Source organism: Schistocerca americana, chromosome 2, assembly GCF_021461395.2.
Source record: "Schistocerca americana isolate TAMUIC-IGC-003095 chromosome 2, iqSchAmer2.1, whole genome shotgun sequence".
In the NCBI taxonomy this organism is placed as follows: Eukaryota; Metazoa; Arthropoda; class Insecta; order Orthoptera; family Acrididae; genus Schistocerca; species Schistocerca americana.
Genome location: NC_060120.1, coordinates 898358012 through 898381782, shown reverse-complemented (window position 1 = coordinate 898381782; position 23771 = coordinate 898358012). Strand labels below are relative to the sequence as shown.

At 43.5% G+C, this 23771-nt stretch overlaps 1 protein-coding gene across 1 annotated transcript in view; it reads left to right on the top strand.

Annotated features, from left to right (window-relative positions):
- The first annotated feature begins 3330 nt into the window (after nucleotides 1-3330).
- Nucleotides 3331-23771, top strand: part of LOC124595306 (invertebrate-type lysozyme 6-like) — a 66259-nt gene continuing 45818 nt past the window's right edge. The window contains exon 1 of the mRNA XM_047133993.1: nucleotides 3331-3556. Coding sequence (XP_046989949.1) covers nucleotides 3457-3556 — 100 coding nt within the window. The 5' untranslated portion in view covers nucleotides 3331-3456. The remainder of the gene's footprint in view (nucleotides 3557-23771) is intronic.

Genomic DNA, 23771 nt, shown 5'->3' with positions numbered 1-23771 from the left:
TGTTTGCCTTAGCCCTAACATACCTACGTGCACTATACAGACTTCATTGCATGTTTTCCGTGTCTGTTGCAAAGGTTGTTGGAAAATTAAAAAGACAGGCAGTTGTATGAGCTATTTCTTGATCAGTGCATTACTAATTCCATTTAGTTCGTGATATACTGCGGGTTGGGTAAGCCGCCTTCGAGCCAAGCTCAGATAATCCGAAATTGTTTTATTTGCTGTTACTCGGAAAACAGTTTTTTGGAGGATTGGGCCTTAGTTTATTGTAGATAAAAGCACTGCAAATATGGAAATCATCCACTTTGCCGGAATGTGAGGACCTTTTACTGTGGTGTGTGATTAAGGTTGACGTATAGTCACCAAAGATTAACACATAAAAGCGGCAATTGAGAACGCATGAAGCAGTTAACTTGCGGCTTCTATCCTTTTTACACTGAAGCGCCAAAGGCACTGGTACAGGCATGCGTATTCAAATATAGACATATGTAAACAGGCAGAAGACGGCGCAGTCGTTAGATCGATCACTGCTGCTACAATGGCAGCTTATCAAGATTTAAGTGAGATTGAAAATGGTGTTATAGTCGGCGCACGAGCGATGGGACACAGCATCTCGGAGGTAGCGATGAAGTGGGGATTTCCCCGGACGACCATTTTAGTAGTGTACCGTGAATATCAGGAATCCGGTAAAACATCAAATCTCCGACATCGCTGCGGCCGGAGAAAGATCCTGCAAGAACGGGACCAACGACGACTGATGAGAATCGTTCAACGTGACAAAAGTACAGCGCATCCGCAAATTGCTGCAGATTTCAATGCTAGGCCATCAAGTGTCAGCGTGCGAACCATTCAACGAAACATCATCGATATGGGCTTTCGGAGCCGAAGGCCCACTCGTATACCCTTGATGACTGCACGACGCGAAACTTTACGCCTAGCCTGGGCCCGTCAACAGCTACTTTCGACTGTTGATGACTGGAAACATGTTGCCTGGTCGGACGAGCGTCGTTTCAAATTGTATCGAGCGGGTCGACGTGTGCTGGTCGAATCCATGGACCCTAAATGTCGGCAGGGGACTGTTGAAGCTGGTGGAGGCTCTGTAATGGTGTGGAGCGTGTGTAGTTGGAGTGGTATGGGGACCCTTGGTACGTATAGATACGGCTCTGAAAGGCGACACGTAACGTAAGCATCGTGTATCGTGTCTGATCACTTGCATCCATTCATGTCCATTGTTCAAGCCGACAGACTTGGGCAATCCCAGCAGAACAATGCGACACCCCACACGTCCAGAATTGCTAGAGAGTAGCTCCAGGAACACTTTTCTGAGTATAAACATTCCCGCCTGCCACCAAACTCCCCAAACATGAACATTATTGAGCATATGTGGGATGCCTTGCAACGTGCTGTTCAGAAGAGCTCTCCACCCCTCGTACTCTTACGGATTTATGGACAGCCCTGCAGGATTCATGGTGTCAATTCCCTCCAGCACTACTTCAGACATTAGTTGATTCTCTGGTACGCCGTGTTGCGGCACTTCTGCGTGCTGGCGGGGGCGCTACACAATATTAGGCAGGTGCACCTGTTTCTTTGGCTGTTCAGTGTATATCTACACACATACTTTGAAAGCCATCATACACCGTATGGCATAGAATATTTGGTCCTATGTCTGCCACACGATTCCATTCGTGTATAGAAGGAAGGAAACGTGACTGCAAATATGCCTCCAAACATGTGTCCATCTCTAACGTGGGACTTAAGAGAGTCGTGCGACAGAGGAATAGGAATTGTTGCACTTTTTTGGTCTGAATATCTAATCATAAGCGACAGAGCTTCGTGGGAGCAATTTCTTCTTTTTGCCGAAGCTTCTCATTTAAGTTTTCTGATCATATTTATTACATATCTGTTTGGGATATACCACCCTATTCCAATCTCAGCAACGCGTTTCCGACTTTTTTCGACGTCTTCCGTCAGGCCCGCTTCATGGGGACACCGAACACTAGACGTTACTCTAGAATAGGTCGCAATAGAGCACTATATGCGTTTCGTTTAGCAGATACGGAATAACTTTCCTGTTGACAACTCCATCCTCACAATATAATTTAAAAGGGCTGCTCATCCAATCTAGTAACTTGTCTACGTACATACGTTTTAAGGGCATTATCAGTTACGTTACATTTCCTTGGGCCACAACTGAAGTTACTTAAGCATTCTTAGAACATTAGCCGTTCATTATAAGGCACTGCTTTTTATTAGTCAAAACGTTTTTCTTTTACGCGGTGTGAAATCGAACGTCTTTCGCAAATCTAGGAAGATGAGCACTTCCCAGGTTTTAGATAGTTACAGAATCTAAAGGTGTACTGATGAAGAAGGGGAACACATGAACATAAAAGGAAATGGAGTAAATGTGAAACCATGCAAGAAAGATGAATGTTTTTTTAACACATAATTTTGTCAGGAAAAAAGGAATTGCCTAAGACTGCAAGTAAATGGTCTTCATTTTACTAAAGCATAACCGATTTGCAGATTTCTAGCATCATCACATATACCTGATACATACACATCAATGGACGTGCGGCATGTTCTCTTTAGGATCAATTCTCACTGACATCAACTGCCCTTCACTAAAGTGCACTGTTATGCTGGGGACTCACAGCACCACTCATGAAGCGTCACCCCAAGCGGCTTATGTGAGACTGGAATAGGCACAAGTGTGATTCAGCAGCCAGCCAAAAAAATGGTTCTGAGCACTTTGGGACTTAACTTCTGAGGTCATCAGTCCCCTAGAACTTAGAACTACTTAAACCTAACTAACCTAAGGACATCCATGCCCAAGGCAGGATTCGAACCTGCGACCGTAGCGGTCGCGCGGTTCCAGACTGGAGCGCCTAGAACCGCTCGGCCATCTCGGCCGGCAGCAGATAGCCAACTGGAATCTGGAAGAAATGGTCCTAGAATGAACATACTGAACACCTATGTATCAGGTATGCTGAGACATGAACCATTAAAATCGATCATGGTATAGTAAAATGAAGTCCATTTCATTGCAGTCTGTGACAACTTGTATTTTCCCCATTTGCCGTACGAACTGCGTTACTCATAGCTCCAATATAATTTTTTATTTTATAAATTTCTGCATCACAAAATAAGATTGTATTAAGCAAAATTTTTACGTAGTGCCTCCTTGTCTATGAAGAAAATGACGGCTTTCTTTTCTCTCGCGCTTACGCACGTAGCCGGTTCGCACGGATTCCAGCTGCGTCGTCCTTCGGCGGCAGGGACGAGGCAGCTGTGACGTCAGCGCAGAAGACACCGCCTCCGGCTCCAGTTGGCCACTTCGCCGTGAGATGTCGCCGCGGTCAGCAGCGGCTGCGTGGATGACCTGCCAACTTTTCCGGATGTCCACACGCACCGTAGCGGCGAAGTGGTCTAGATCGTAGTGCTTTCTACACCCGCTGCAACATGACGAAGTACTTTGCGGCGACTTTCGACGTGGGTCAGCTGGTGATTATGTTGGTGTTGTTGCCCCTGCTTGCCGCTGCAGCCACGATTCCTGCTAGCAGTGAGTACTCGCTCATTCAACGACTGATGCACCTGTTTTCGCTCGCTGCCTTTGCTTATCTCGCTTCATTGGCGGATATCCAGAACGTAAATTCGGGAATAACCGTACTGATGACAATCATGTTCTGTTAAGAGTTGTATGGCCGTTGTACACTTTTCTTACTGAGAAAAGCCAGTTACCTGTAGCTGATGCCCAGGCGAAATGCTGCTTCAATAAGCGGCGAGCAAACGAGATTTGATCTTATGAAATATTTACCTGTGTAGCTACAAAGATGCTGGTATCGGATCAAAGTGGCCTCGTGCCACCAAAAGTCAGCGGTTCATTACAATAATTTTTACCTGTCATTCAAACAAAATATCTAGAATGAGATTAAATTTCTGGGAATATTTACAGTTATATTTTAAACTCTGACAATTGTGCAATTTTCAGCTGGAAGAAACAATTGAATCTTGACTGCTTATTATTAGCTACCGTCAGTGTGGTGTCTGTGATATGAAGTGACGTACGGTACGAAAGGCATTCCCAAGCCAAGTAGCCAAATTTAGTCTCCAGACTTTTCTTCCTCGGGTGCTACTACTTCATTCTCACCATAGCCTTGACCTAGCAGAACTCAGATGAAAATGCAATCATCTGGTATCATATTTATTTTTCATTTACTTCACCTGGAAAGGTTAGTCTATAGGACCTAACCTACGACTAACATAAGTTTTCTTACGTCATATAAATAAAAATAGGGTTTTTAAACGTGTTCAGTAACTGTAAAGTATTTTGGACTTCATATTATTCATTGCCATTAACAATACTGCATTCACGTCACTGACTACAATAAACACAAGAAAAGGCACTTTGTGGCTTTGCAAATGTCACGTCTGTAAAAAGGTGTACGCTAATATACGGACGTTTTTCTTTTATGCGGTGTGAAATCGAACGTCTTTCGCAAATCTAGGAAGATGAGCACTTCCCAGGTTTTAGATAGTTACAGAATCTAAAGGTGTACTGATGAAGAAGGGGAACACGTTGAACATAAAAGGAAATGGAGTAAATGTGAAACCATGCAAGAAAGATGAATGTTTTTTTTAACACATAATTTTGTTAGGAAAAAAGGAATTGCCTAAGACTGCAAGTAAATGGTCTTTATTTTACTAAAGCATAACCGATTTGCAGATTTCTAGCATCATCACATATACCTGATACATAACCTCTGTAAAGCTACATTTGTCTTTAAAATCTTGGACTATTATGAGATGAATTGTCATTAAGCTCGAAAGGCATTACTGTATTTCCTGGCTTTAGAGCGACAAAGATCATACACAAACAAGGCTTTAAATCTGCTTTTTGTGCTATCAGGACAGCTTAGTTTAAATCTCGCCTAAAACTGTACTTTTACGCAGTTCAAATAATCTAAATAGAAAGTCACCATCTCATGTTAAAATTCATATTGTCAGGTTCTCGTTCAGTGTTATGGTAGGACTGAAATCCGACCGTTGCATGCGATACGTGTATTGTACCACGTAAACAGGAACTAAACACATCTCTAGTCCTCCGTAGGCATATAGTGATTTATCAATAGCTGATATTTGACGGTATTACTGTGTAGTTTTCAGTAGTAAATGAAGTGTACGTCCCTCTTAGGAAAGTCTGAAACGGATAGAAATAATGTCCCTGACTTCGTTCGTTGCACGTCAGGAAGAGTTACACCTACACGTCGAACGGAGACACGACGACGGATTTGGCACAGTAGCAGATAAAGGTGACGGAAATGGTGAAGAATATGGTAATAGAAAGTTTCCGTGGAAATGTCATTAACAATTTCAAACGTATTACAGACTTGAAAGCATCAGACCACTACGGGAAACAAGAACTTTCGTCGGGGACGTAAAATGTAATTGTGGAATTCGCACCGTGTTGAAAGAAATTGACAAATTTTTTAGCTTCAACTCAAAACCAAACTATCACTTTTAATCTAACCTAATCTCACCTCGGATTATGCTACAGGTAAGTAATTCACGAAAAAGGTCTTTGCAAACATACGTGTTGACGAAACTTCGCCGGCCGGAGTGGCCAAGCGGTTCTAGGCGCTACAGTCCGGAACCGCGCGACCGCTCCGGTCGCAGGTTCGAATCCTGAATCCTGCCTCGGGCATGGATGAGTGTGATGTCCTTAGGTTAGTTAGGTTTAAGTAGTTCTAAGTTCTAGGGGACTTATGACCTCAGCAGTTGAGTCCCATAGTGCTCAGAGCCATTTGAACCATTTGACGAAACTTCAGTACACCTTACATCTCCCATGTGGCAGGAGACACGATCGAACTCCTGTCTGACAATGAGCCATGAGCGTCCGCAGAAATTTTTCCAAGAGAGAGAACAACACTAAAATTGCTAATTTTGATATAACTGGATAGATGTTTGAAAACCTGTTGCTCCAATAATTGCATTTGACAAGAAGTGCATAGAACTTTTACAGTACTTCAAACGACTAATAGTTATCCACTTACAATATAAAGGTAGTTTACATTGATCCTGACCGGTAAACACATTTAGATAGTATATGCAAAGTATATGTTTTTAAGTTACTAATATGAATGTGGATGCTACATTTTCGATTAAACTACTCATACGATTACATTCAGGATCCAACGAGTTATGAAATCAAGTTACAAAATATTAACAACTTTTTTAAAATTCCGAGATTTCGGCTCGCGGGCCGTGACAAGGAATCAGTGCCAAAGGCTCAGACTTGTTGCATATTTCCCCTACCGCCACGACATGCTGTCGGAGAATGAGGAGAGGGAAGAGGGGAAAACTGGGAACGCGCCGCATTTAAATGGCAGTGCAGCAGCACTTCATACGGCTTGGTTTTATAATTCACATTCGTCAACAACGTAGACCACAAACCAAACGATATTTCAGCACAGTTTTTATCTGGTACGAACTGTCGGCATATGGGCAGATGCTAACAATTTCACAGTTTTGCATAAAGTTCCCCCGTAATCGTGACTGACTTTGTTTCAGAATCGCAAAAAGGTCTTTCAAACAATGTCAATCGCAATATGGCAGTACTTTTGGAACCTTGGAAACTACGCCTGAATGAAGCAATTTAGATGTCCTAGACAGTTTTAACGTAAAGACATAACTGGAATTACCTTGCAGGTCAATCATTTACGTCTGCACGTACACAGGGATGTCTTCACATGAAACGGCAAACGGCCTCTTAAAAAGGCTCGAAAACAGATGTAAGGTTGACCGTGTCCTCAAAACCTTTATAAAACCATTATGGTAATTTTTTCAAGGACACAATGAATTCTTCAAACCTCAAGTTTTCAGTAACGCTGGTGAGTTTAGGGAACTGGACCTTGTAATGGTACTTGAATTACGCAACCATTACGGCACCTCACCTGAACCTCTCGATACCAGTAATATTCTGCTGTATTTCTGTTAACTACTTAACATATTTCTGAGACAACATTCGGGTTTGATTTCATTTGTGATACATCGATATGTTTATATTGCAATGATATTATTCTTATGTGTATTCTTTCTTTTGTCACTATGATCTTTGACGTACTTGAAACTCTGATTTTTGGGCGCGTAAGCGATTGTTAGTTGGTTGTTAACTTGTTTGAGAGTCGGACCATGAGAAAGTCAAGACGTGGACGTCATGTTGGAAAGACGAATATTGTCGTCAGCTTATAAAATGTGAACTTAAACAGTGACTGTGAGGAAGATGTTCTCAATTATGTTTTGTATTGTGAAGTGATGTTTAGTGTGTCGCGTGATATTGCAATAAAAGCAATTAAAAGGAAGTGTAACTTAATTTCGGAGTGCTGATTATTTTTTTACATCACCATTGTCCAGCAAAAGTGTAATCTCCAAGAATGGTTTGAGAAGCGCGTCTACAAAACTTTTGAATATAGCAGAATAAAACCTAGGCCTCTTTACATCCGAGCTTGGAATCATAACCACCTAGATTTTCAACGATTGAGCCATGATTTTATGACGAGATCAGCGTGGGAAACAAAAAGATGAGTGCCTAGTTTTTTGATTATTACATGAAATGACTTTATTAACTGTGCTCTAATGACACCTGTCACATAATGACTGTTGTTGCCCGAAAATGCAGTATTTAGCAGCGTGAGCAACACCACAATCATTATTAAAGTTTGACCTTTGTTGTGGTAGGGTTGTTAGAAACTTCATCCTCCTTTTCTTTCGAAATTCATCCTCATCAAATTGGAAAGAAGTTACCTTGCAATGTGTTACTGTGGGCAGTGTCCATTGAAGTCCACTTAAAATGCGAAGTCTGCACTCCATTCGGAATGTTCTAATTTTCGTTCCTGCACTCCTTTTGCCTTCATAAATTTAACAGTGAGTTTTAAATTTAAAAAAATCAGTCCAGGCATACCCCTTGACTTGCAGTAAAATGAGGTCTCCATTGAAAACGGTTGCAACTAACGATGAAAAAATGTGCAACTTCCGAAATTTTACTATGCAAACCACCATCTTCTTCACGTGCACCTTGCCTACAAATTTAGCACAGTGTTCCTTGATGTACAGAATAATTAAACGAGTCTGTCAATCGTTACGATTTTTTGTTCTTTCGTTGTCACTTAAATCTTCAAATTCTTTCTCCATGGTACAATAATGTCGTTTCATAGCAAATATGCAGTACCAAGCCGCTTATGTGAATTGACGGTTCTCCTCTGTGTGCGTACTGAGATGCAGGAAATCTGGAAGTGATCCGATATTAAAACTTGTTTCACATTGCAACGGTACATTTCCGACCCTTCGGACCGGGCGCTAATGGCCATAGCAGTTTTGCGCCCTAAAACCAAAAAAAAAAAAAAAAAAAAATCCGACCCTTATTTTCCTTGTTCTGGCGAGTCCATTCTACGACCCCTAGAAGCCTGTAATAGGAATTGGGAAACACTTTATCCACATTCATTCAACTGCTGTTGTGCCTGACTCTGATAATTTATCAAGTAATTCGTTTTCGGTAGTACGTGCTTGTAAGTCTCTCTCTCTCTCTCTCTCTCTCTCTCTCTCTCTCTCTCTCTCTCTCTTCTCTCTTTCTCTCTCTCTTCCCCCCCCCCCCCCCCCCCCCCCCGACTCTTCGATCTTAGAGAATTTTTTTTCGTGTCTACATTCGCTAAACTACTGAATGAATTTAAATTCACACCGCAAAGAAAATGTTAGATGCAATCGCTCAAGGCAGTGCGCTCTATCGAACTTCTAAAATTTTGAAATCTCATCTAGTACACAAGGGGTGTATACGACCCGGGAGATCCGGGAAAAACCCGGGAATTTATTCATCCGGGAGAAAACCGGGAAAAAACCCGGGAATTATTTAGAATTCCGGGAATTTTTCGTTGTTGCAGTTTTCAGTTAAATTTTTGTGATTATGGCTGGTAAGAACCGATACTCTAACAAAGGATATTACTGTATCCCGCTACTGCAGAATAATTCTGCAGCAACAAAACATAAACGAGAGAGAAAAATAGAGCGGAAATGAAATTTAAGTTGAAAAGGAAATGCGCCATATACAACAACAAAACACAGTGCTCAGACGAGCGTCTGCCAACAGGAAAGTGTGTCAAAGGCTTTAGAGAGACACTGCAATGCTTCATAACAACAAATTGCCTCCGATGAGCGTGACGTGACAACTGTTTAAGTCAGATTCGTTTGAGCAGTTGCGGGCGGACTGTTGGGTATGCGCAGTTGCTTCTGGTTACAGAAATGTGGCTGGCTGCCACTAGTATTTTCCCGGTTCGGAAATATCGTTGATCCGTGGCTGATGCACAGAGCAGTCTGAGTTGTGGTGGGGAGGAGGGTCGCCACCACGTGACCTGTGTTTACGTTCAGTGGTTTCATGTTTCGTGCTCTCACGTTAAATGAAAACAAAACGGATTTCTGTAGCCGGGAGCTAGCAAATGAATTACAATACGTTCGCATAATTACGGAAGGCTAAAATATGCTATTAGTTTCAGATTTTATGTCCAACTTTCTGACAGTCAAGCATTAATAGCCTTGCAGAACAATGAAGTTATTTTTGTCGGTTTGATAAAGAGATTTGGCTTTTAATAAATCTTTTCCGCTGAGGCAGTCAATTTATTTGAAACAATGTGTTTAATTTCACACTGTGGGCTAGTTTCAACTGTTCGCTGCCTTTCAAGTGCACGTATGGCATTAAGCCATAATATAATAAAGAACCAAACATGAGATAATACAGTACTGGTACTCCAAGAAAATTTGCATCCGAATCTGGACTTAGGAATGTGCACTTTAAGCCGAATTATGCATTTTAGTATGGTTAACGAAATTCCGATGCTCTTAAAGTATCCTCTGATGTCTTGTTTGTTTTATGTCATAATGTAATAAGATCTTTTAATGTTTTACATGTAGGAACATCGGGTTTCCTGCGTCATAGCCGCGCAAGCGCGCTGACGCCCGTTATCTGGCGCTATCTGGCAACTGCTGAAACGAACCTATTTCTAACAGGCCGCGGGAAAATGTTGCGACTGGTGGTTTGAAACGCAAATTTCCGTTTCCGCAAGATGAACTATGTGCGAGAATGTACGATGAATTCGGAGGTCGGCGTTTTTTCTGGAGGTCGGCGTTTTTTCTGGAGGTCGGCGTTTTTTCTGGAGGTCGGCGTTTTTTCTGGAGGTCGGCGTTTTTTCTGGAGGTCGGCGTTTTTTCTGGAGGTCGGCGTTTTTTCTGGAGGTCGGCGTTTTTTCTGGAGGTCGGCGTTTTTTCTGGAGGTCGGCGTTTTTTCTGGAGGTCGGCGTTTTTTCTGGAGGTCGGCGTTTTTTCTGGAGGTCGGCGTTTTTTCTGGAGGTCGGCGTTTTTTCTGGAGGTCGGCGTTTTTTCTGGAGGTCGGCGTTTTTTCTGGGGGTCGGCGTTTTTTCTGGGGGTCGGCGTTTTTTCTGGGGGTCGGCGTTTTTTCTGGGGTCGGCGTTTTTTCTGGGGGTCGGCGTTTTTTCTGGGGGTCGGCGTTTTTTCTGGGGGTCGGCGTTTTTTCTGGGGGTCGGCGTTTTTTCTGGGGGTCGGCGTTTTTTCTGGGGGTCGGCGTTTTTTCTGGGGGTCGGCGTTTTTTTCCCCCGGGGGTCGGCGTTTTTTTCCCCCGGGGGTCGGCGTTTTTTTCCCCCGGGGGTCGGCGTTTTTTTCCCCCGGGGGTCGGCGTTTTTTTCCCCCGGGGGTCGGCGTTTTTTTCCCCCGGGGGTCGGCGTTTTTTTCCCCCGGGGGTCGGCGTTTTTTTCCCCCGGGGGTCGGCGTTTTTTTCCCCCGGGGGTCGGCGTTTTTTTCCCCCGGGGGTCGGCGTTTTTTTCCCCCGGGGGTCGGCGTTTTTTTCCCCCGGGGGTCGGCGTTTTTTTCCCCCGGGGGTCGGCGTTTTTTTCCCCCGGGGGTCGGCGTTTTTTTCCCCCGGGGGTCGGCGTTTTTTTCCCCCGGGGGTCGGCGTTTTTTTCCCCCGGGGGTCGGCGTTTTTTTCCCCCGGGGGTCGGCGTTTTTTTCCCCCGGGGGTCGGCGTTTTTTTCCCCCGGGGGTCGGCGTTTTTTTTCCCCCGGGGGTCGGCGTTTTTTTCCCCCGGGGGTCGGCGTTTTTTTTCCCCCGGGGGTCGGCGTTTTTTTCCCCCGGGGGTCGGCGTTTTTTTCCCCCGGGGGTCGGCGTTTTTTTCCCCCGGGGGTCGGCGTTTTTTTCCCCCGGGGGTCGGCGTTTTTTTCCCCCGGGGGTCGGCGTTTTTTTCCCCCGGGGGTCGGCGTTTTTTTCCCCCGGGGGTCGGCGTTTTTTTCCCCCGGGGGTCGGCGTTTTTTTCCCCCGGGGGTCGGCGTTTTTTTCCCCCGGGGGTCGGCGTTTTTTTCCCCCGGGGGTCGGCGTTTTTTTTCCCCCGGGGGTCGGCGTTTTTTTTTCCCCCGGGGGTCGGCGTTTTTTTTTCCCCCGGGGGTCGGCGTTTTTTTTTCCCCCGGGGGTCGGCGTTTTTTTTTCCCCCGGGGGTCGGCGTTTTTTTTTCCCCCGGGGGTCGGCGTTTTTTTTTCCCCCGGGGGTCGGCGTTTTTTTTTCCCCCGGGGGTCGGCGTTTTTTTTTCCCCCGGGGGTCGGCGTTTTTTTTTCCCCCGGGGGTCGGCGTTTTTTTTTCCCCCGGGGGTCGGCGTTTTTTTTTCCCCCGGGGGTCGGCGTTTTTTTTTTCCCCCGGGGGTCGGCGTTTTTTTTTTCCCCCGGGGGTCGGCGTTTTTTTTTCCCCCCGGGGGTCGGCGTTTTTTTTTCCCCCGGGGGTCGGCGTTTTTTTTTCCCCCGGGGGGTCGGCGTTTTTTTTTCCCCCGGGGGGTCGGCGTTTTTTTTTTCCCCCGGGGGGTCGGCGTTTTTTTTTCCCCCGGGGGTCGGCGTTTTTTTTTTCCCCCGGGGGGTCGGCGTTTTTTTTTCCCCCGGGGGGTCGGCGTTTTTTTTTTCCCCCCCGGGGGGGGGGGTCGGCGTTTTTTTTTTTCCCCCCCGGGGGGGGGTCGGCGAATATTTTTTTTTTCCCCCCCGGGGGGGGGGTCGGCGAATTTTTTTTTTTTCCCCCCGGGGGGGTCGGCGAATTTTTTTTTTCCCCCCGGGGGGGGTCGGCGAATATTTTTTTTTTTCCCCCGGGGGGGTCGGCGTTTCTTTTCCTGGGGGTCGGCGTTTTTTTTTCCCCCCCGGGGGGGGGGGGTCGGCGTTTTTTTTTTTTCCCCCCCGGGGGGGGGTCGGCGAATTTTTTTTTTCCCCCCGGGGGGGTCGGCGAATTTTTTTTTTCCCCCCGGGGGGGGTCGGCGAATATTTTTTTTTTTCCCCCGGGGGGGTCGGCGTTTCTTTTCCTGGGGGTCGGCGTTTTTTTTTCCCCCCCGGGGGGGGGGTCGGCGTTTTTTTTTTCCCCCCCGGGGGGGGGTCGGCGTTTTTTTTTTTCCCCCCCGGGGGGGGGGGGGGTCGGCGTTTTTTTTTTCCCCCCCGGGGGGGGGTCGGCGAATTTTTTTTTCCCCCCCGGGGGGGGGTCGGCGAATTTTTTTTTTCCCCCCCGGGGGGGGGTCGGCGAATTTTTTTTTCCCCCCCGGGGGGGGGGGGTCGGCGAATTTTTTTTTCCCCCCCCGGGGGGGGTCGGCGAATTTTTTTTTTTCCCCCCGGGGGGGTCGGCGAATATTTTTTTTTTTTTCCCCTGGGGGTCGGCGTTTCTTTTCCTGGGGGTCGGCGTTCTTTTTTTTTTCTGGAGGTCGGCGTTTTGAGTTAAAATCACATTTTGAGATTATATTTTGGGGTGTCAGTATGTTTCGAGGTGTCGGTATGTTTCCGTTCAACTGCTCTTCCAAGTCCTTTGCTGTCTCTGACAGAATTATGTTATCGGCGAACCTCAAAGTTTTTATTTCTGCTCCATAGATTTTAATACCTAATTCGAATTTTTCTTTTGTTTCCTTTACTGCTTGCTCAATATACAGATTGAATAACATCGGGGATAGGATACAGCCCTGTCTCACTCCCTTCCCAACCACTGCTTCCCTTTCATGTCCCTCAAGTCTTATAACAGCCATCTGATTCCTGTACAAATTGTAAATAGCCTTTTGCTCCCTCTATTTTACCCCTGCCACCTTCATTATTTGAAAGAGTATTCCAGTCAACATTGTCAAAAGCTTTCTCTAAGTCTGCAAATGCTAGAAACGTAGGTTTACCTTTGCTTATTTTTCTTCTAACATAAGTCGTAGGGTCAGTATTGCTTCACGTGTTCCAACATTTCCACGGAATCCAAACTGATCTTCCCCGTGGTCGGTTTCTACCAGTTTTTTCCATTCGTCCTCAAAGAATTCGTGCTAGTATTTTGCAGCTACTAGCTATAATCTTAGATGCGGCGCCACTCCCAGTTTGGCGCTCCAAGCAGCGGACTGTGTTGCTTGGGCCTTAAACCAGCCCTACCCACATGAAATTCTTCGTCTCTACTACCCATACACCACTGTGGTACGCTGTAAACTATCACCATTCACACCCTGTATCATAGCTGGACGTACAGACTGGGCCGAGAAAATGTTTGCGGCCGTTGAGCAACGGTCATGCAACGGTTCAGAACATCTTCCCTTAGCTTTCACTGCTGCGCTCTCCAGAATCAGCGCCAATGAAACGCCATCTGACGTTTAAATCTCGTGCATTGGGAGAAGAGTGAGAAGTCTCAGAAATGAACGCAAGCAGTGGATTAACTTTGATAAGTCTATTGCCATTACACTCAAGTTATTTTTTCTCACAAACAATCGTGAAGAGCGTGCAGTGTTTCAGAACGCAGGACCATTGGTTTTTTGTTCGAACATACGGATTTTTTTATTAGAGTAACGAAGCACAGCACTTGTCGCTTTTTGCTTTCACACATTCTATGTGCCCTTAGTTCTTAAGAGACCTCATTCCTCGTCCAAATTATTGTTTGTTTGTCAGTACACACTGCGTACTATGTCTCCATTTTAGGTTACAAACATTGCCCAGTTTGACAATCATCTGCATTCACGACTGCCTACACCGGACTAGAGATAAAATTACACAATCGTCGAAGTAAAGAAAAGATTCAAACTACGGAAGGCACTAACTACTGATAGGCATAGTTAGCAAATGAAAGATTTTAATAGAGAACAAACAATGTATTTACCTTAATAGTGTTGAAAAATCATAATATACATAGCAGTTCATGACATCCAGTCTTACAAATTTCAAAACTCCGCCATCTCTCTCCCCACATCCACCACTGCTGGCGGCTCACCTCCAACTGCGCAACGCTACGCGCTGTTAACAGCCAACTGCCCAACACTACAATGGCCAACAACAATGCAAATCAGCCACAGACTGCACACAGCACAGCCAGTGATTTTCATACAGAGCGCTACGTGGCGTTACCAATATAAAAACCTAAACAGCCTACTTACAAACTCGATCTTCCAAATCATTTTCAGTCTCGGAGGGGAAAGAGGATGTCTACATATTTCTCTAATGCATCGATACTCCTGAGGAGCAGCAGCACTGTTGCAGTTGATTTGATAAAACAGCTTTACAATTGACTCAGCTTGTCCGGCCCAGTGTTGACATCCTTAATGTACTCTGACCCTTGTTTCAACACTATGTCGCCGTAACCATATCGGCTCCTACCAGCAAGTCATGACACACTACTAACAACTCAAATCGTGCAGTTCACAGTCTGAAACTCCATCCTATAAAGATGGGCACGAGTATAGTAAATTGTTTCTCGTCTACACTGGCTCAAGTAGTAAAAGTTTAATTACAACCATCAAGTACGTTGTTTTCCTTGGAGAGTTTCCATATCGCCATAATGAGGTTGCAGTTCTCCAAGCAACACAACTGCATGCAAGGCTTTTCGATTGTGAAACTGAATAACTCAAGATATCGTGTCAATCTGAGTGACACAAATCTGCAAACTGTCCACATCCCTCTGTATGCCGACGGTTTGTGCCAGATAGATTTTATGTCTCCATTGGGCCAAAAATAATTGAATACTAAAATATCTGGTTTGTTTGCGATCTGTTTCTGAAGAATATGAACTAGGAAAAGATCCGGAGCTTTAGCTGTTTTGCCCCCACCCCCTCTTCCTGCCGGACAGCGTGGCATAGAGCGGGAAGTGTCCACTCTGGAAAGAGCAACTGGCATGAGTGCCTGCGCACTGCACGTGAGTACAGTTCTCGGCTATCCCAGAGTTACAGGGTGCGTGGCAGAGGTTTCACATAACAAACATAATAGATGTATTCCCAGAGATTTGAAAGTGAATTAGCATCGAGGGAATTTGGAGTTGGAAGTACTTGGAAATCTTCATCCTGCACTACCAACCACATTCGTACGCTTTCAACTGTATGCCAAGGTGCATTTCTCCGTTTTTAATTGTTATTATTTTCTGTGCCTTGTAACACTAACCAAAACGGCCTTGCTTTGCTGGTACTGCGAACGGCTGAAAGCAAAGGGAAACTACAGCCGTACTTTTTCCCGAGGGCATGCAGCTTTACTGTACGGTTAAATAATGGCGTCCTCTTGGGTAAAATATTCCGGAGGTAAAATAGTCCCCCATTCGGATCTCCGAGCGGGGACTACTCAAGAGGACATCGTTATCAGGAAAAGGAAACCGGCGTTCTACGGATCGGAGCGTGGAATATCAGATCCCTTAATCGGGCAGGTAGTTTAGAAAATTTAAAAATGGAAATGGATAGGTTGAAGTTAGATATAGTAGGAATTACTGAAGTTCGGTGGCAGGAGGAACAAGACCTTTGCTCAGGCGAATACAGGGTTATAAATAAAAAATCAAATAGGGGTAATGCAGGAGTAGGTATAATAATAAATAAAAAAATAGTTTAGGGTAAGCTACTACAAACAGCATAGTGAACGCATTATTGTGGCCAAGATAAACATGAAGCCCACGCCTACTACAGTGGTACAAGTTTATATGCCAACTAGCTCTGCAGATGACGAAGAAATTGAAGAAATGTATGATGAGATAAAAGAAATTATTCAGGTAGTGAAGGGAGATGAAAATTTAATAGTCATAGGTGACTGGAATTCGATAGTAGGAAAAGGAAGAGAAGGAAACGTAGTAGGTGAATATGGATTGGGGCTAGGAAATGAGAGAGGAAGCCACCTGGTAGTTTTGCACAGAGCATAACTTAATCATAGCTAACACTTGGTTCAAGAATCATGAAAGAAGGTTGTAGACATGGAAGAACCCTGGTGATACTAGAAGGTTTCAGATAGGTTATATCATGGTAAGACAGAGATTTAGGAACCAGGTTTTAGATTGTAAGACATTTCCAGGGGCAGATGTGGACTCTGACCACAATCTATTGGTTATGAACTGTAGATTAAAACTGAAGAAACTGCAAAAAGGTGGGAATTTAAGAAGATGGGACCTGGATAAACGGACTAAACCAGAGATTGTACAGAGTTTCAGGGAGAGCATAAGGGAACAGTTGACAGGAATGGAGGAAAGAAATACAGTAGAAGAAGAATGGGTAGCTCTGATGGATGAAGTAGTGAAGGCAGCAGAGGATCAAGTAGGTAAAAAGACGAGGGCTACTAGAAAGCCTTGGGTAACAGAAGAAATATTTAATTTTCTTGATGAAAGGAGAAAATATAAAAATGCAGTAAATGAAGCAGGCAAAAATGAATACAAACGTCGCAAAAATGAGATCGACAGGAAGTACAAAATGGCTAAGCAGGCATGGCTAGAGGATGTAGAGGCTTATCTCACTAGGGGTAAGATAGATTCTGCCCACAGGAAAATTAAAAAGACCTTTGGAGAAAAGAGAACTACTTGCATGAATATCAAGAGCTCAGATGGAAACCCAGTTCTAAGCAAAGAAGGGAAAGCAGAATGGTGGAAGGAGTATATAGAGGGTCTACACAATGACGATGTACTTGAGGGCAATATTATGGAAATAGAAGAGGATGTAAACGAGGGTGAAATGGGAGATATGATACTGCATGAAGAGTTTGACAGAGCACTGAAAGACCTAAGTCCAAACAAGGCCCTGGGAGTAGACAACATTCCATTAGAAGTACTGACAGCCTTGGCAGAGCCAGTCCTGACAAAACTCTACCATCTGGTGAGCAAAGTGTATGAGACAGGCGAAATACCCTCAGACTTCAAGAAGAATATAATAATTCCAATACCAAAGAAAGCAGGTGTTGACAGATCTGAAAAGTACCGAACTATCAGTTGATTAAGTCGCGACTGCAAAATACAACGCGAATTCTTTACAGACGAATGGAAAAACTGATAGAAGCCGACCTCGGGGAAGATCAGTTTGAATTCCGTAGAAATGTTGCAACACGTGCGGCAATACTGACCTTATGCCTTATCTTAGAAGAAAGAGTAAGGAAAGGCAAACCTACGTTTCTAGCATTTGTAGACTTAGAGAAAGCTTTTGACAATGTTGACTGGAATACTCTTTCAAATTCTAAAGGTGGCAGAGGTAAAATACAGGGAGCGAAAGGCTATTTACAATTTGTACAGAATGCAGATGGCAGTTATAAGAGTGGAGGGACATGAAAGGGAAGCAGTGGTTGGGAAGGGAGTGAGACAGGGTTGTAGCCTCTCCCTGATGCTATTCAATCTGTATATTGAGCAAGCAGTGAAGGAAACAAAAGAAAAATTCGGAGTAGGTATTAAAATCCATGGAGAAGAAATAAAAACTTTGAGGTTCGCCGATGACATTGTAATTCTGTCAGAGACGGCAAAGGACTTGGAGGAGCAGTTGAACGGAATAGACAGTGTCTTGAAAGGAGGATATAAGATGAACATCAACAAAAGAAAAAGGAGGATAATGGAATGTAGTCGAATTAAGTCGGGTGATGCTGCCGGAATTAGATTAGGAAATGACACTGAAAGTAGTAAAGGAGTTCTCTATTTGGGGAGCAAAATAACTGATGATGGTCGAAGTAGAGAGGATATAAAATGCAGACTGGCAATGGCAAGGAAAGCGTTTCTGAAGAAGAGAAATTTATTACATCGAGTATAGATTTGTCAGGAAGTCGTTTCTGAAAGTATTTGTATGGAGTGTAGCAATATATGGAAGTGAAACATGGACGATAAATAGTTTGGACAAGAAGAGAATAGAAGCTTTCGAAATGTGGTGCTACAGAAGAATGCTGAAGATTAGATGGGTAGATCACATAACTAATGAGGTATTGAATAGGATTGGGGAGAAAGAGTTTGTGGCACAGCTTGACTAGAAGAAGGGATTGGTTGGTAGGACATGTTCTGAGACATCGAGGGATCACCAATTTAGTATTCGAGGGCAGCGTGGAGGGTACAACTCGTAGAGGGAGACCCAGAGATGAATACACTAAGCAGATTCAGAAGGATGTAGGTTGCAGTAGGTACTGGGAGATGAAGCAGCTTGCACAGGTTAGAGTAGCATGGGGAGCTGCATCAAACCAGTCTCAGGACTGAAGAGCACAACAACAACAATTTTCTGTGGATCGTATTTGCTAAATTCGTTGTGATGTGAATTGTCAGGCAGTTTACAGTAAGATAGGTTTTCTCCATTAAAACATCACCATATGCTCGACAATGACGTAATTGATCTGTTCTTAATGCTTAATTATCTACAATAAAACTTAAAGAATCTAACCTAACCACATGTAAATATTATCTACTCAGAAATTCATCTGTAGAGTAAACGTCGTTAAGAAGCAAAAAAGATTTTAGTTTTTTAAAACTGTATTTATTGTATGCTGGAACCATCGATTCACTAGGAAGATCTTAAAACAATTTTATGGTTTTACATCTATACTATCTTGTCCTCTTAGTGAAAGAGTAAGGTCAAGCTGCAGGTCGAGGAGCTATTTTTGTTGGTCGTGTTATGTTTATGATTGGTACTATCATTTACCAGTTTTGACTTAATTCTTCACAACCACCTTTTGTAACGTCCCCTAAGAAAAATTATGACTTACTGTGATGGTAAACCTCTTACGTTATCTGATTTTCAAACAGCTGAGCAAAACTGAACGTTCGCAGACATTTCTCTCTTTACTTATTCTGATCATCACAAAACTGACACACAATATTTTTAGCGCAATGCAATCTGACTTTCAATAATCCCTACAGAAGAATGGCCCTGACTAACGATAACCTATACCTTTCGTGAATCACCTGCGCAATGCTACGCGCTGTTAACATCCAACTGCCCAACACTACACAAGCGAATGTTTCAACAATGCCAACCAGCCACAGACTGGACACAGCACGGTCAGTGATTTTCATACAGAGCTCTGCGTGGCGTTACCAACATAAAAACCTAAACAGCCTACTTTTCTTATAAAGTGTATAATGACGCTGTTAGTAAGCAACATTCTTTAAATAGTTGTCTCCAAGAGATTAGGCAGTGGACAGTACATGTTATTCTTGCAGCACACTCCTGCGTGAGGCATACTTCAGTAAGAGTGTGAATAGTGACTCAAAGTTAGACAATTGTTTAACCAAAATCGACAGATACACATATTGCTTAGCTCAAGCATTAAATAATATCTAAAATTAATTTGATAATTCAATCCTCGGAGAGGAATATAGTCCCCTTCGATGTGGGACTGGGTCTATTAGAGCCTTCCACACAGATTAATGATGTCAAATAATACCGTAAAAGGATTCTCCGATGCGGATGCCGCCATACCGCTAAATTTTTTCCATGTAACTGGTTCAAAGTATTTGTTTCCTATTTTTTATCGCTGTGCGCGCACACTTTCGTGCGTCTTAGAAATTAGCCTGTCAACAGCAGTTGTTATACACACCGTTCAGACGCTACACTGTCGTTAGCACATGTATTTATATCCTCCACTAGCGCTGTAGTATGACACACCCTTCAACAGTAGGGTGGGATGAGATATTATAGTACACATGCATCCTGTACCACCTCCACCACGAATTGTAAATTATTTTAGAGGACTGCTGGAAGAGTCTGGCTATAATTTCAATGTCTTGTTATGTTTGGACTCCCTCCAGCACGGTTAGACTTCTCTTCTGTCTCTCTCTCTCTCTCTCTCTCTCTCTCTCTCTCTCTCTGTGTGTGTGTGTGTGTGTGTGTGTGTGTGTGTGTGTGTGTGTGTGTGTTACTTTCACTTCCAGTTAAATTCTGAAAACAGAAGCTGTACATAGTCGTTCATCTTGAAATCTTGAACCGTGATGAAAAGGAGTTTGATTTGGGCAACAGTGCGTATTGTTTGTGTTGCTAAAACACAACTGCAGTTATTTACTAGTTTTCTGGCAGCGAAAATTTTCAAAATACTCTTCTATGGAAGCTTTTTAATACCTAAAACCGTTCGTTGCTTCCCACTCACTAACATGTTGAATGGTTACCTTGTGGCTGGCACCTGTAACAATTAGCGTGCAAAAAGGCACCAGTAATTGATTCATATTATTTGTCGCTCTATTGCTGGAAATCAGTCAGCATGTACGTAACTATTTTGTTCGAAAAGCAACAGAGAAATAAAGTAAATACGAAGCTACAATTAAGAGAGAGATTGCAATTATTTAGTGTGTCTGAGGAGGCAGCAGCTTTTTACTTTCCGTAGCATCGTTCTCCCTAATTTGTCGAAGGTAATTATCTTCAGTATGAACACTATTAAGCACTGTAACGATATTCTGTTGTTAATAAAGTATACAGATTATATTTCAGTGATTTAATTGTCTTTTCTTAGTGAATACGTTTCCTTGTTGCATATTCCTGAAGGTTCTCGTTCTTCATTGTATCCACGGAAATGAATGAATGAATGAATGAATGAGGTGTTTCACTCGTAGCAGCGGAAATTTTACGCCTGGAATTTAGATGCACAAGAATGCACATTTGTAAAGTTCGTAAAGATATTGCCGCAGTATTACAAAATAACTGTTTGACTTGTGACGCCACAGAAATATACTTCAGTTTACCCCTTGCAGCTTTTCTTTACATTTCACTCCGCTCACCTATTGTCGGACAACAGAATTTCGCTTAAATGAGAAATACACATTCTGTACAGTGCTAAACCGTACAACGTGTGACTGCGTGCTACCCAGCTAACAACGCAAAACTACACCAGAGAAATAGTTACTTTCTCAGGTAACAATATGAGAAACAAAGTCGTATGCAACGAAAGGCAGGGAAAGGCGGTTGCTGGCATTCCCTCTTCCCTCCCTGCCCCCAGGGAAAGAACGGTTTTCACCAAGCAAACTCGCACCCTGCGCCACCATACATACAGAATAATCAGTTCGGCATCAGTCTGAAGAATACCAGAACACGGATACTGAATTGCAGCAGGTGTACCTAGACCCAAGTGCTGTAAACTCTCAGATATTTCACTTTTCGCCGCCATTCTCTTAGCAACTGAAAATGCCAGACTGCCTTCGGTTCTGAAAGCTTAAAGCTTCCACTTCGCTATCTTTATGTAATGTTACCAGCCAATGTCAAAAATTTCAAAAAAAAAAAAAAAATGTGAGTTCAGGAAGTATTTCGTTGTACCTAAACGTTACCTGTCTGAGAAGAAAGAAATATAATTTTCACACAAATTACTCTGAGTCCTACGTAGTAGGTACCTATTATGAACTGCAAGTATTTGCATGTTTGTTGATTAATAAACAAATTTCTCAAAATTTGATTTTGTGAGAAATACTGCTTTGTTTTCGAAAACTAATGATAAATGCAACCCCTCCCATACAAATCCTCCTAGTTCGTCTCTTGGATACGAAATTTATGAATAAACTTTCAGTTAAGATAGCAATTGTTACACGTTTACTTTTGGCTTCCATAAAATGTGGTGTCTTTGAATGACGAGGTGACTTTGAACAATAATTTAGCACCTGTGACTCACTGCATGAAATGTATTCGCAGTTGCGAATGTGAACAACCTCCAGCTGTATAATGGAATGACGACTGGGACTCGAACCCAGATTTCCCGCTTGTCGCGAGCGATCGCCTTAATGACTACGGCCCTTAGAGGACACATCAGTCAGACCCAGACTTCCATATGTCGTCGTTCATGTGTCTACGACCTGCAATCATAATTTCACTATGTTCGTGTTTTCCCGTAGAGGGGAAACATTTTAACTGATCGGCGGATATTGTCCTCTATTATCGTGATAACCAATAGCTCTTGATTCTAAAATAGCAAATAATCAGTTCCTTCAAACTAAAGTGTCAAAATGATGTTATGTACTACGACGTTATGTATTATGTAAAACACGAAAAAAAGTTCTTCCCCCGAAACAATTTTTTCTAAGTGTGAAAATATTTACGTACTGTATGAAACAGTTCATATAAAACATCGTAAACGAGCCTTTATTGGCAAAGTGCAGTTTTGAATTAATTGTACTGAAAGACTAAGTATATTGTTTGTTCCTTAATGTCGTAAGTAAACAAAATTTGATGGTTTGTCTCCCGCGAGGTGACTGAACATTGGCATCCTTGCTGACATCTGTGCTCTGACAGATAAGCTGATCAGTTACAATATTTTCTCAGCCGTTGTGTGCAGTGTGCAAGATTCTCTCGCTTCTAAACTGATACTGTTATTACTTAGCTTAGCCGCGAGTCCGTAGAGGGTGGTATATGTGGCGTACAGTATGACTGGTCAGCATTTCCACCCGGAATTTGCGAGTGTAAGTCGAACCTTCCTTGATCCGCCTTGGTGGGTCGTGTCGTCGGATTTCCTCCTACCTGTGCGCGGTGCAGCTCTCGTAAATGTCGTCCCGTGCAGATTCTTCATTGGCGCATTGGATGTCTCTGTCGATGGAAGCTAATTATCTAAAATTGCTGTCGATCAACTTTGGTGTATCTATCTACTCGAAATTAACATTCAGAATGCCGTAGCATCACTTTGTCCTATTAGATCAATAATGAAACATTCATGTCACAAATTACTCGTAACGGAGAGCATGGCTACCATCGAACAAGACAGGAAGTGCTCTTAACGCCGACTGCCGACTTCGGCGCGCAGTCCGTATCTCTTACTAGTTTCGTCACAGTTCGTGGATTTCCGATCAAGTTCGTACTTACTAAGATATGCATTTGTTAATGAACGGGTGTGAATTTTAACGAGGCAAAATTATGATAAATAGTTTTAAACATCCAGAGGCTGCTCCTAGTATTCATGTTGTCATAAATGACTTTAATTATTAAATATAAATAAACAAAATCGGTGACTTTGGCGCCGAGATGGCGGTACTTCCCGTCATGTATATTTCCCAGGCTGACGCTTGTTGCCGAGTCCAGCGCCGAGCCCCACCCCACTACACGCGAGATATGGTCGTTTCGTCACCTAGCCAGCCAGCGTGGGAAATGCTCTCCGACTTATGGCCGGCTACGGACAACAGCACTTACTAACTATCGTGAATACATCAATAAGAGACAATAATTTATTAAAACTGGTAAAAATGTCTTCCTCACATAAGAGGCACCTTACAAGTGCCATTTTTTATCTCATTGTTCATCAACTACATTCAATTAAACTTGTTTACCTATTTATTAGCTTGTATGTAATCATGTTTAATATTAATATCTTATTATTAATTGCAGTTATTCTTTCCATTTCTGTGGGTAAGGCGAGAGAAAACAGTAGCCCCCCTGCCTTCTGGTGTTGCATTTGATGGTTATGATATCTTAAATCATTCTTTCCTGCAAGGGTTTAGCCGGCCGCGGCGGCCGTGCGGTTCTAGGCGCTTCAGTCCGGAACCGCGGGACTGCTACGGTCGTAGGTTCGAATCCTGCCTTGGGCATGGAT